Raw genomic sequence first — 14,709 nt, 5'->3', positions numbered from 1 at the left:
AGCCTAAATCATAAAGTGTATACAAAGAAGGATTCTGATATTTTTTATGACTGACTGACATATACAATCATTTTTATAAAGTTATTTTGTTCTTTGAGATTGTAATATCATTATGCCATTTCCCCCTTCTCTTTTCTCCCCTCCAAACCCTCCTATATTGAAACAGACAGAGACCATTACAGAAAACCACAACTGATCAAAATACTGAGTCATGGCACCCAGTCCCAATGGATACATCTACAATTCTATTCCCAATCCTGAGGCTCAAGGATCGTTGCAGTAGAGAGGGTGGAAAGAGCCAGGGAAACGGGGAGTGTGCTGTAAGGCTGTTTCTCACAGCAGTTTCAGAAGCTATACCTATAAGTCTCACCAACGTGACGGCCTGCAGATGAGCTGAACAAGGGCAACAGACATGCTAGTGTGGATAATGGGGACCTCTTCTTTTTCTAAAGGCAGGCAGAGTTATTTACATTAATTTGTTTATAACTGACTAGTTTCGTTTCCTTGGGTCATGTTGGCATGACTCTAAAGCTTACACTTTGTGCTTGTATTAGAGATAAAATTTCTGATAAATCAGGACCACTTATATTTTGGTTATATGATCATCACCATTTGTCTTTGGGGTATTTATAATCTGTGATGCCCAATTTGGTTTTTTATTCAACAGTATTTAGGACTCAGAGCCTCCCAAATGATTATGATCTATATGAATGAGTGATGGCTTCCTTTACCTCTTCATCTTGTTGACCATATCTCTTCATCTAAGTGTGGAACCTTTTAAGATTCCCCCCACCCACTTTGGAAAATCAACTGGTAACATCATTTTGCATTTTTGGCAACCATGCTTTTGAGATTTCATGGTAGCAGTTTTCCTGTCACATATAAAAGGACCCTTAAAATCTTTTCAGCTCCTCTTCATCAATATTCCCTGAGCTTTATATAGAAGGGCTGTGTTGTAGATTATCAATTGGGCCTGTACGTCCCGTGGTCAGTTGTCTGCATTTGATCAGTTGAGGTTATCAGCAATGGTCTCTGTCTACTGCACAGGCAAGCGTCTTTGATGAGGCCTGAGAGGTGCACTTACAGTATTTAGAACACAATTAGAGAGTGTACTGGTTGAAGAAGTGGCACTAATAGGTTCTCTTCTGACTGCCACCACTCACCAGCCGCAGTAGTTAGCTAGTTTTCAGTACCAGAATGAACTCCTTCCTGATGAAAAGGACTTAAGTTCAGTTAGGTGGCTGTTGGTTACTCCCAGGATAGAAGTACCACTACTACTTTTGGAATAGCTTTCCATTCAAGTTATTTTTGCGATTCATTGATGTTACAACTGGGTAGAACTATCAATTGATTTCCCTGCCCACCTTGGCAGTTTACATAGCTTCTTTTTATACTATGAGAGCTAATCCTCAGGTCAGTTCCATTTGGATTCTTCCAAGTCTTATGTCTGAAGTGTGTGATATCTTCAGGTAACTAAGGGCAATGTGATAGCCTATATTGTTTGGAAGGGGTCTTTTGGATCCCCTTGACTAACAACTCAAAAGAAGTTTTCCCATACCTGGCATTGGTGTTTTAATTATGTAGTCTGTAAATTTGGGGGAGAGTATTATTACCCCAAGTGGAGTAGCTTTAGTTAAACCATTATATGTGTGTGTACATAAAGAATAATTAGTTTGTTAATTATATACACTTATATATATTAATATATAACTATATATTATATTGTGTATTAAAGAATGCACTGTATATGCTATTATAGTGTGTGTGTGTGTGTGTGTGTGTGTGTGTGTGTGTGTGTGTATTCAAGATAGGTCATAAAGTTGGAAAGGAACTGGGGAGGCATTAGAAGAACTGGTGGGAGGAGAGATGAGAAATGGTGTTGATATACAATTCATATATAAATTCTCTCTCTCTCTCTCTCTCTCTCTTTTTTTTTTTTTTTTTTTTTGGTTTTTCAAGACAGGGTTTCTCTGTGTAGCTTTGATGCCTATCCTGGAACTAGCTCTGTAGACCAGACTGGCCTCAAACTCACAGAGATCTATCTGTCTCTGCCTCCTGAGTGCTGGGATTAAAGGTGTGTGCCACCAAATAAAAAATAAAATACATATAATTTTAGTTTAAAAAAGGAAAGAAAGAAAAGAAATAAGATCCTTGTGTCTTTCAAGCATCTTTAGTCTAAATTACCGCTCCTCTCTCTCCTTAAATCTCCTTCTTTGTTGCCCCACCCCCAAGGCAAGTCTCTCTCACCTGCCATTCCCATTTCTAATGATAATTTAATCAAATGTATGAGAGTTTGATACGTGCTTTGTATTCAATTTGTGCTGATTTTATCTGAATATAAAAGATTAACTCTACTTCCTATCTAATCAAATTTCGATCTTATACAATTCCACACATGTACCCAGTGCATATTGACCCCTCTTAATCCCTACTCTGTATTATCTGCCTGCTACCCATGTCCAGCCCCTTTTCTCCTCACAGATCTCTCCACTTTCATGTCATTTGGGGTAGAAGGGGGCTGGGTGTTGTTGTTACCCACTGGGTTTAACAAGGCCCATTGTCCTGATCATGGGAGCCATCCATGTGATCATGGGAGGCTGATGTGTGATCAGCGGGGGATGTAAAACAGAAAACAATAACCCTCCCTCTCTCAGATTCCACCAATAGCCAAACTTCAGCAGAGAAGGGTCTAGTCCTTCAAGTCCTTCATGACTGACTGCTGATACATTGGCTTAGTGAAGGTAACCACGATTGTTGTGAGGTAATGATTTTCATGGTTGTATCAAGTCTAGAAGATAGTGTTTCACAGCCTTTTATCCTACCTTCCAAATTTCAGTCTTACGTATTTCTCGCTCCTTTTTCGATGCCTTTTTAATATCTAAGGGAGAATATAGTTGTCTGCCTTCCTTTATTAACAAACAGGTCTCACAGCATCACTAAGGCCAAGGCACAGGAACTGGGAATTATCAGCCCTAGAACCTCTCGGTTAGTTAATGTGATGTGGTTTCTCATTGCAGCATTTCAGTTTCGTGTCTCTGCCAACTGATGTGCTGGAAATTGAAGTGAAGGACAAGTTTGCCAAGAGCCGTCCCATCATCAAGCGTTTCTTGGGAAAGCTGTCAATGCCGGTTCAGAGGCTGCTGGAGAGACACGCCATAGGGTAAACTGTGACTGAGATGGCTATGCTTCCACTTATAGGCCACGCCCTTCCACTCATAGGCCACGCCCTTCCACTCGTAGGCCTCGCCCTTCAGGATGGCTTGTGAGTTGCCATTATAAAGTCTTAGGGAAAGACAAACTAAAATGTTCTCCAGTTCCTGGGTCTCTCCCATCAATATCGTTTCCTGTGCCATGATATTCAGTTAAATCATTCCCCTTCTTCTTAGCCATGTGTAATTTGTGTAAAACGTATTAAAGAGTATAGAAAATCGTAAGACAGTACTGAAAAATACATTTTCCTGCATTAATAGAAGTTAAAAGTTTGCCTTTGCTATGGAAAATATTTCATTCCTTCACCTGTCTTGTATGTAGAATTTAACCACATACTGCATTTCCATACCCAGACAAAGTGCTATGCTTCTTGGGTAGAATTTCTCAAAATATGCTATTTGCAAGAAATTTTAAAAGCATGCATCTTCAGGGAATGACAGCAATTATGTTGGTTGCAGAAGTCAATTGTATATGAGAACATGGTTTTGGGTTTTACATACTTTGCATTTATATTCACTCATAGTTTTCATTAAAATGAACTGTGATCAGATCACCTCTTTTATAATGTGTATTTCCTTAGCTAATAGCACTGCATTAAAAAATATTAGCATAGGTCTTTAGCTATAAGCATATCATTAATATGACATGTCTCAGAGTAATATCAAAGGACTGAAAAATACTATACACACTTTTTGGATATTTTAATTTGAAGTTCTCGAGGGGCTTGTTTAGTGCCTGACAGAATTGTGTAGCTGTGTGATCATAAGGATGCCTTAATTTTCAAACCAAAGGAAGTTGACATATATGGAGTCATTGCCACAGGTCAGACTATGTTTCCACTACCCATTCAGGTTTGTGAAAATTAAACAAACAACACCCTGGTGTAAATTGCCTAATGTTATCACTGGCACATAGGAGGGCTTGAGAGGGAATGGCATTCCTTACGACCTTTGTCTTTTTAATTTGGTTCTCGTAACACTTCTGTAACTTAAGTGTCATCACTTCTCCGGGTAAGAAAGTGAGGTCTGTGAGGGCTAAGTCAAGGTTAAACACACACTTGCCTCCCTCCTCCTGCAGCTGATTGTCTAGTCTGTTATTGCCGTACTTTCCACTCCTCTCCTACCCTCACACTGCTAATGCTCTGCCAGGTATGGAGCAAGATGTTTGGTAAGACGCCTGATACTCCAGCGGTGAGCCCACCGCTGCCTAACAGATACTCAGCTACTTCCTGCTGGCTGAACTCTCTGGCTCGTTACAGCAACAGAGAGGACTCATCCGCTTTCCGACACCAAGGACGTTTTGTAGTATTGACCTGCAATGCCAGCCTTGCATTGTGGAAGAATGTCTACCCAGGTAGAAAAACAAGAAGCAAATGAGGTAGAAGGGGTTTGCCCTAACCTGAGCAAGGTTAGTTTGGTTCTCCTAGTGTTCTTCCCTCTTAAAGGAAGGGGCAGCGTAGGTGAGTGCAGGCAACATTAAGCCTTGGTGGGATTACTCCCCGCCACCTCTGGTAGGATGATACACTTACCCTAGTAGGTTTGGAAGTTCTCCAACTCGTACTCCTCCCCTTATTCCGGCCACTCCACCTTCTCTTCCAAGGCCTGCAACATCCATCACTGGTAGAGACCACTCCTGCAAAGCTGCCCATTAGAGATATGTTCAGCATAAGAAGGAAGAAATTGCTGGATGATGGCCATGAAGCAGTAGTCATTTGGCTTGAGCATGGTACAACCCCAGAGAATACACACACACACACACACACACACACACACACACACACACACACACACACCATTTCCAGTCCTCTCTCCATTTCTTAAATTGTAGCACTGCCTTTCAGTTGTCTTTGGTCTCTAAACTCAACTCTGATCTTCACTTTGAGAGTGTAGCTGACTATCTAGGTCGTTATTTACTGGCCTCTCCTTAGTCTCCAGTTAGTGGTAAGCTGTTAAAGGCAGGTTCTGTGGGGTACATATAGGCTTCAGCATATAGGATGCAAAGGTCAGCTTCAGCATCTTCTTCTATGACAGGGCCTCAGGAACCACTTTCTGAGGTCTCTGAGTGGTTGGAAGCAAAGAGAGAAAATCTTGGGAAGTGAGTGCAGAACACAGTGAACTTGATTACCAGGGTCACCAAATGATTATCTTCAGCTCTCATTTCTATGGATTTAGATTCCGAAAGTATTTCTTATGATCATAGTGGACATACTTCAAAGTAACAACCAATATCTTTCCTCTTTCTAAATTGACAGAGCATTGTGGTTTATCCTATTATATCTCCATATAATGTTTTAACTATGAAATATAATGAGTTCTGAAAATAAACACTATGCCATGCTTTATCAAGGAAGATATTAAATTAATGGATCATTGGGCTATTTTATTTGTTTCATAATGTCAATTTTTGTTAAGAAATCATTTAATACTGATATCCAGTAACTCGTATTTTTATTTGAATATCACAAATGAATCAGTGGAGAGAATACAGAGTAAACAGTCGGCTATGAAATATACCTTTACTTGTCCCTGGATCTCCCAAAGAAGTACTTTCCCTAATTTGGCCAAGGTAGCAAGAAACTGCTTTGTAAAAAACTGTATTGCCTGTGGGAAAAAAAAATACCATTACAGCCTCAGATTGATTCCTCCCTGGATAGATTATTTTTCAGCAACTTAAAAATTACTTTGAATGGGTATGGCGCCAGAATCCAGAGTAGACAATAAGTATCTCCATACTTGGTGCCTCTGGAAAGCAAAGGTCAGTGAATACAAGTCTTGTTTTCGCTCCATCCTGTAGCAGGTGGCTTTCCCATAGCTCAGCACAGGCTCTCCAGGAACTTTCATTGCATTGATTCTCATACATTGCATATATTCCCTCTAACATATTCTGGCACCTCCATTGACAGGGGCGTATTTGGAAATGGCAATGTCCACGGAAGATCAAGCAAAAACATTGCAATTTTTGTCCTCTCGCCTTCTGTCCAACACATATTGTCAAATTTCGTCTGTAACTAAATATTAGGGAGTAATATTTTAGGATTTACAGGTCACACAATCTCTGTCTAAACTGTTCAGTTCTTCCACTGTGACATAGGTAATGTGTAATATCATAAGCATGGCTATGTTCCAATAAAACAGATACTTAAATTTGAATTTCACGTAATTTACTCTTCGTTAAGTATTTTCCACCAAATCTTTAAAATAAAGCTTATGACCATACCAAAATTAAAAAAAGTGATGACTAGATATGAACTGTAGTTTTCTGACCCTTGAGTTAGAATATTTGATAAGAATTTCCTTGTCCTTGACCCCACATATGTATCTTAAGGCAGTAGCATAGGTCCCGGTCCCCAGAGAGCCCCTTGCTTCCTGTCAGTAGTTCCTCTGAGCTTGCCTGCTGCAGCAGCTGGTGTAGAAAGCACACTATGTGGTCTTTAGCAGGATAGGCTATTGCAAAATCTGTGATGGTGCTTATTTCCTTCTAGGGATAGGGTGGTCAGCTACACACTTGGCCGCAGGCTTCCAACTGACCATGTGAGTGGACAGCTGCAGTTCCGATTTGAGATCACATCCTCCATCCATGCAGGTACTTCCAGCATGATCTTCATGTCGTGTTCAAGGCTAGTACTCCAGTGTGGTTCTTCTCACTAAAGCACAGATAACCCTAGTTCTCTCCGAGCGTGGCATAGGCTTTGTAGCTCTCTCATCTCCATCTGTGTCCCAGAAGCCAGTGTTTGGCTAGCTCCTTGGTGAAAAGGTTCCTCCTAACTCCCATCACCCAAAGATAGATGGTTACACAGTAGCATAAAGGTCAACAATGTGATGCAAAACTGCGTCTTGCTGTTTTACTGTCAGAATCTCACAAAGGAGATGCTTAAGAGCAATGTAATCACTCTATCCACGAACAAATGAATGCATGGAAGAATGGATGAATGTGACGCATCCCTTTCTACCCACTAACTAGTTATAGATTGGCTACGAGCTGAAGAGTGACATATTGTTGAAGAGCTAAATTATACAGTGACTTTTTACAGTGTTACAGGAAAATTAAATTTTCAGAACCATCTTGTATTCAGTTTTCCATACCAAACCTTATTTCCAAACAATGATGATGTGATGATGTCTCGCAATCCTCCTTTTTCTCTTTTCCCACACACCCATACTAAATATAAACCATGCTGAGAAATCTGCAGTCATCTTGAACCAAATGTGAGTTACTATTAAAGCTGGCGAAGCCTCTGAGAACATAGAGGCTGAAGTTTATGGCCACCCAATGCCTAAGCCCCAGTACACGACCAGGTTGTAAGAAGACGCTTGCTTTATCCTGTTGGATCCAGCCTTTGCTGTTCTAAGACTGACCCTTCAGGGTGTGCAGAAACGCTGCTGTAAGTTTTAGCAGAGAGATAATTTTCTTCAAACGGGAATTGCACTAATGCATTTGAAGCAGAATACCAATCTGACATGTTTTCTGCCAAGTCAGGGAAAGTTAAGCAGTGGTTGCTTCTCCCTGAAAGGTGGTTCGGTTAGAAACCTTCATTTCCTATTGTTAAATGCTGCGAATGACCGTGAAAGCAGTCCAACCTTTTTCTTCTCCGCTGAAGCATAAGAGCCTGGCTCAGCTATTCTATCGTCTTGAGGATGAGCCATGGGAAATGTTTTAAGCGGTTAACTTGCCTAGGGTTGTTAAGGAATTATAACTCTTGCCATCCTCATCTCTGAAAGTCACGGTATGTGACAAATGTTGTTGATCTCTGAGGTAAGGGTAAGCCAGGTTTGGGATATTAAAAAATTCCTTTGCAGTTCCTTGAAAGAGAATTGTAAAAGAGTAGCCTTGCTGAAAATGTCATTGACATAAAGAGCGCTCGTTACAGAATTTTCCAGTAGCGATCTAGAGAGTGAGAAGCCCTCATCCACTCATCCCCAGTATCTTATATAGAGCCCCTCTGCCATGGTTTACATATGCCTACCCAGAACACTAGCTCCCCTTGCTCTTCTGGAAAGAATGACACAGTTATTTTCTTGCCCGCAGATGATGAAGAGATCTCTCTGAGTGCCGAGCCTGAGTCAGCAGAAACCCAGGACAGCATCATCAACAGTGTGGCGGAAAGCAGCAATGGGGAACCTCCTGGGGACGTTCCAGAACCCTCGGAGAACTTGAAGCCAGAGTCAGCAAGTGAAGAGAATGGAATGAACAGCTCAGGGAACCAAAGCCAGGAGCACGCCGGGCCAGTTGAGGAAGCGCCAGGTCCGATGGAGACTGAGGATGGTGGCAACACCTCGGAAGGACCCAAAGAGTCTGGAGAGATTCAAGACCAACAAGAGCAACATGACGTCCCGCCCACTCTGAGTGCAGAAGAAGTGGCAGAGGGACTTGAACTGGATGAGAATTTGCCACCATCCCTGTTGCCAGAAGGTAGCGGAGCAGAAGAGGGCGCAGTGCCAGCAGATGGAGCCAGAGAAGAGGAGATGCGGGAGAAGGGCCAGGATGAGGAAGAGGAGGAAGAGGAGGTTTCTGCCCTGGAGCAAGGAGAGCCTGGACTGCAGCTGAGGGCCTCGGTGAAAAAGAAAAGTAGACCATGTTCCCTACCTGTCTCTGAGCTTGAGACAGTGATTGCATCTGCCTGTGGAGAGCCTGAGACCCCAAGGACACACTACATCCGCATCCACACCCTGCTGCACAGCATGCCTTCGGCTCAGAGAGGGAGCACCACGGAGGAGGAGGACGGTTTGGAGGAGGAAACTACCCTCAAGGAGTCCTCTGAAAAAGATGGATTCAGCGAGGTGGATACAATAGCTGCTGACCCGCAGTCCATGGAAGATGGCGAGAATGAGGGGGCTACACTATGTATGGCGCCCTCTGATGGCTCTGGGGGCATCTTCTCCAGTTTATCCAAAAGCCTTGGTGCTGGCCAGGATGGCGACGCACACCCCAGCACGGGGAGTGAGAGTGACTCCAGCCCTCAGCAAGGAGCGGACCACAGTTGCGAGGGCTGTGATGCCTCGTGCTGCAGCCCCTCGTGCTACAGCACGTCCTGCTACAGCAGCTCCTGCTACAGCAGCTCCTGTTACAGCAGCTCCTGCTACAACGGCAACAACCGCTTTGCCAGCCACACGCGCTTCTCCTCTGTGGACAGCGCCAAGATCTCTGAGAGCACAGTCTTCTCTTCCCAAGAGGATGAGGAGGAGGAAAACAGCGCTTTTGAGTCCGTACCGGACTCAGTGCAAAGCCCAGAGCTAGATCCCGAGTCTACAAATGGGGCGGGGCCGTGGCAGGACGAACTGGCTGCCCCTACTGGGAATGCAGCAAGAACTACTGAAGGTCTGGAGTCCCCCATGGCAGGTCCCAGCAATAGGAGAGAAGGTTAGACTGCAAACCAGATCAATGAGACTAGGACCACCATGATACCACACGATATGGAGGTGGAGGCATCAGTCTCAAAGGGCTAGCCTGGGCAGTGTATTCACATATTAATGAAGCTGTCTAGGTGTGCAAATTTCTGGCACAACATGTCTCAAATTCATACCAAGAAACATAGCGAGTAGGATGTGAATGGCTACCTACCTGTGTCTATGCTTCTTCTTGTTTTGACTAATGACCAGAACTGGTTGGTGTAGTTAGCTTCCTGGTCTTAACGGCCACCCCAGGGGTAAAACTAGTATCAAATGGTATAAACAACGAAAAATAGCAGATATGTTTATCTTCAGCATTAGGTAGTAAATATAGACTTTCTGAAACACATTGAAGATCAGTGATAGTCATGGGTAATTGATGAAGAACACGGATATTTTTTCCCGTGGCGCCACTCCTCCCGTTTGTCCAAAAGCACATGGCAATGCACTCTGTACATGGGTAGACTACATATCTTTTTCTTCTTTCTGCCAGCCCAATTCCTGTTATAATAGTTGGTTTTGCTTTGTTTTGTTGGGCTATTTTAGTTACTGAAAAGGAAGAACAGCATTATCAACCAGAGTCACTTGGGCCTGACATCCCTAACAAGCTAGGCTCCACTAACTAAAGACACCATGAATAGCAAAAAGCAGAAAAATGAGGTTGTCACACTGGAAAAGAAAACTAGAAGTTTCAGTGATATACATCAGGTCCATGTCTGGGGCCTTGACCTAAGGTTTGGGTTAAGAGTTGTGCATAACTAAGTAGGGTTAGTCCTGCCCATTGTTGTTGTCTGGGTTACCCATCAGCATCACTGTCTCCAGGAAGGTCTGACTAGTTGTGAGACCTGTCTGAAATCTCTGAGACACAGGCTTTCTCTCTGACTAGCAACAGAACTCAGCCTTTCCTTCTAACATGAGATTCCTAGGGAAATTCTGATTCCTTGGGGCCATTGTTTCAATGGTCTGTTAGTCAGATTGGGAGGTGCAAGTGTCTTTCCGAAAAATCTCCATTTCTGCCAGTCCAGTTATAATGCAAATACATAAATTCTCATGTTTCAAATAAGATGCTAATCCAAAGGCTGCCACCTTTGGTTTTACAATGAATGTTCGTTCCACATGAATCCAAACTGACACCTATTAAACCAACATACCTTACCTAAGTTTTGTTTCTTTTCCTTCTCTAAAACTTTTGCTTAAAACTCAACTTAAAATAGTTTTCAAAAAACCTGCAGCTACATGAAAGGAACAGAGTCATGTGGTCATGAGTTCAAGCCCTGGGAGGCAAGTTCATCATGCCACTTCCTACAGACTACCTAACAGCTCTGTATCTTGGCTTCCTAGTGTGCCAAATGGGTATAATTGTAGCGTTGACCTCAAGAAAGAGTTAAATGATATGAAAGAGTTGGACTCTGCCTCTTTCCTAATGAGAGTTCTTTCAGGCAGATAAGCAAGAAAGCTGCTTAAGTTGTAGAAGAGGACACACCCTTTGAATCTATCCTTACCATGTTAGTCAAGGAAACTTTCATGCAATTAAATACTAAAAACTTTGAATCAAATATTATCCTGGTAGCTTCCATTGAAACAAATACACAGCTTTCAATTCAAAGATAATAAGAATTGGTTTATTCTGGGGCCATATATAAGGGACCAAGACCTAAAAATACAGCTTTAGTTACCTTAAATTCTTGTAGTAGGGAGCGGGGCCCCTTGTTTGTCCCGGCCACCCCGCTAACTTACACCCAAAATAATCACACAGAAATTGTATTAATTAAATTACTGTCTGGCCCATTCGCTCTAGCCTCTTATTGGCTAACTCTCACATCTTGATTAACTCATTTCTATTAAATCTGTGTATCACCACGTGACTGTGGCTTACCGGCAAGATTCTAACCTATGTCCATCTCAGGCCAGAGATTTATGGTGTTTGCCACTCTGCCCTTTTTTTTCCAGCATTCAGTTCTGTCTCCCTGCCTACCTAAGCTCTGCCCTATCACCAGGCCCAAAGCAATTTCTTCATTAACCAATGAAAGCAACACAAGTACAGAAGGACCTCCTACACCAAATTCTAGGGTCCAAAGCAGTTGCATGAAGATTCTGTAGAAACAGAATAAAGATAGCCATAAATAATAACACTTTAAGAATGCATTGGTAGAAACAGTGACTAGGTGGTTGCAGCACAGTGGAGAAGCCTCAGCTATAGGCCTTAGATGCTACGTGATGACACAGCCCTTTGATTAGTCCTGTTTATTCATTCTAAAAGTGTTTTGATTTTTTTCATCTGTCTGGATGTTAGGCTTTATCTATTAGTGACCGGATGTTAGATCTAACACAGAATCAGGGTAAAGAATGGCTATTCAGTAGGTGAAAATATCCAAAGATGAATTGTAATTCAACTTTGAGCCTGTAACAATTCACCATTTCCCATCACTGAAATTCTAAATAGTCAGGAATCTTTTCAGACACAGCCTCTTTATAGGACGCCTCTTTCACGCCCATCTCTTCTACAGTTTGGCCATGTTGGTTATAATAAGAATAAATTTAAAGACCCTCCCTTATTTTTAGTTGAGAAATATTATCCCTTCTTGAACATTCTGAGCATTTTCTTTGAAGCGAAGATAATTGTGTGAAGTTGGGCTCTAGTATAGAACTTGCTTGTTTCATTCAGTCAGCAGTCAGAAGTCAGTTACATCATTGCAGTTTCTTGGGGGCTCACAGGTAGGTAGGTGTGCTTTCAATCTTAACAGTATCACATTTCCACAAATTCGGAGGAATGATTAGCATGTTTGGTTGAATGAATTACAATGAGGTAAGGTTTTTTAAGAAACAAAATTTAGAGTACAACAGCTGATAATGTAACTGCTGTACAGTTGTTTTCCTTTCCAAATTTCTAACCCCAAACACATATGGAAACAAATGTATTCAAACACAGCACCTGTGTTTGGAATAGCCACTTGTCCACCATGAGTGGGATACTGAGATGAGGAGCACCTTCCTTGTTTCTACTGGTGTCTTGAAAGATCCAAAGGATTTTAGTAACGGTGGAAATACCTAGGGAAAATATATTTTTAATATCGAGAATAGCCTTTCATTTTGAGGACATCTTTATTTTTAGTTGTTAGTTATCTCTTGGAATTAAGCTACTAAACTAAGCCCACCTAACATCTTTCTACTAATTTATTCTCCACTGTTTCTATAGAACTGTAGTGAGGAAAATTATATTACCCTGCATGGATCTCCTAGAAAATGTTCACTATTTGAGATCCCTCAAAGATCTTGACCATTACATTTCCTTTCTCTTCATTTTGACCCAAAGATTAATAGAATACATACTTTTTACAATAGTCCTGGAAGGAAAAGGAAAGAAAAAATGTCTTTTTGTCTTCTGGTTAGGAGGGTGTGAGCACTGTATGCAGCAGGAGGAAAGCAGTATAGAATTGGATGGGGGCTGTCTGTGTTTGAGGCCCTTCAGGATCTCCACAGATGAGAGAATCATTTAATACTGTTTACATGGTTAATCTGCACACCTCAATAGATATCAAAACAGAAACACTGTTCCAGAATTTTTTGGTTAATCACAAATCCGTAGTGACAACAATGCAAGCAATGTATATAACATGAGTCATTAAATCTATAAATAAGTTTATTTCTATAATTTCTCTGTATGACTTCTTTTTTCTTCTGTCCCTCCCACTTCTCTGTTTCAAATTCTCTTATATCAGCCTTCTTGCCTTTTATCTACTGCCTTTGTCTATTGTCCATTCTTCTTTCCAGAGCTCTTCAGCTTTTAATTCCTCCTCCATGTAATCTGCAATAGTCATGATTTCCCATAACCTGTTTGGCTGCCCATCTCATCTTCTAATTTCCCTTTATAGGAATTTACATTCTTGAACTATCAGTTGCTTGATCCATCTTGGAACAGCACTATCTGAGAGTTTCAGTCTCCTTTAAGTCTGAAAAACTGTCTATTGATACTCTTCTGTTGAATTAATAATGGACCCCTCAAATCCATATGGCAAGGTGTGTTTCCCATAATCCAACAAAGCTTTTGCGAGACCTTATAAATACTTCACTCCCTTCAGACAAGCCTGCCTCCTTTATTGGACTAAAGTAAGGCTCTTTAAGTTTTCCCTTGGGTTTCTTTCTGATGTCACCTTCCAACCAAGACAATTAAAGTAGTTTCAGAAACAGACTCTGGTCCCATGTATTGGTCTATGTGGCATAGATCAAAAGTCAAAACATATTTAGATTTTTCCTTCTCTTTTTTCCTCCCTGTTTTTCTCTTCCTCTTCCTCTTCCTCCTCCTCTTCTTTCCTCCTGCTCTTCTTCCTTCTCTTTCTTTCTTTACTAATTTGTGTCATGATTGGCATGGTTATGGTAAAATGGCACAAAAACTAGATTGCCCATTTTATTTGTTTTTTTACAGTGATCTTTGTTTTACAATCATGTTTTTTATAACATTGCCATAGCAATGAATGTAAATGTCTTGACTATCTTGTTCATAGGTGAATGTCCTATACTCCATAATTCCCAGCCAATAAGCCAGCTTCCTTCCTTGAGGCCTGAACATCATCACTACCCAACAATCGATGAGCCTCTTCCACCAAGTAAGCTTTAGTTTTCAAATCTATGCCTTAACTCTTCCCATCGAGTCTGAACAGGTCAGTGTGAACTCATATGCAAGCACCCAAACTCTTTCCAAGTTCCATACTTAGCACTGTTATTAAACACCAGTACACACCTATTCCAAACACGCTTTTGAGCAAGCTGTTTGCATATTGGTATTAAAGTGACAACCAAATATTGTTAAAGTCCCTACATTTCTGAGGAAAAAGAAAAAATAAACAATGTTTCTTTACAAGACCTGACTGGTCTTTGTGACTATTCAGTCCTAAATTTACCAAAGTAAAATTTTCAGTTGGAAATAGAAGATATTTTTCTCCAGTCAGTCCATCATCCACCAGTGTCTCCATAGACTAGGACAACTTCGATGCTTAGTGCTTTAAGAAACTGTACTTTCCAAATTAACACTCGCATCAAAGGATCAAAAACTCCAAATGTCTGTTGTAGTCTTAGGCATTTGCAGGAAAACTCTTACTTTTAGGATAGAATTCAA

General features: G+C 41.4%; 1 protein-coding gene across 4 annotated transcripts in view; it reads left to right on the top strand.

The window, feature by feature from the left end:
- Window positions 1-14,709, top strand: part of Hecw1 (HECT, C2 and WW domain containing E3 ubiquitin protein ligase 1) — a 268,078-nt gene that overhangs the window by 189,058 nt on the left and 64,311 nt on the right. For 2 of the 4 annotated variants that reach the window (XM_087896434.1, XM_087896435.1), the window contains 4 exons: window positions 3,018-3,160; window positions 6,692-6,792; window positions 8,236-9,567; window positions 14,099-14,200. In XM_087896434.1, coding sequence (XP_087752560.1) covers window positions 3,018-3,160; window positions 6,692-6,792; window positions 8,236-9,567; window positions 14,099-14,200 — 1,678 coding nt within the window. The remainder of the gene's footprint in view (window positions 1-3,017; window positions 3,161-6,691; window positions 6,793-8,235; window positions 9,568-14,098; window positions 14,201-14,709) is intronic. The other 2 variants (XM_087896436.1, XM_087896437.1) reach the window with 2 other exon arrangements.

This window comes from Myodes glareolus, chromosome 14, assembly GCF_982192425.1.
Source record: "Myodes glareolus chromosome 14, mMyoGla1.1, whole genome shotgun sequence".
Taxonomy (NCBI): domain Eukaryota; kingdom Metazoa; phylum Chordata; class Mammalia; order Rodentia; family Cricetidae; genus Myodes; species Myodes glareolus.
This window is presented reverse-complemented; position numbering and strand designations above follow the sequence as displayed.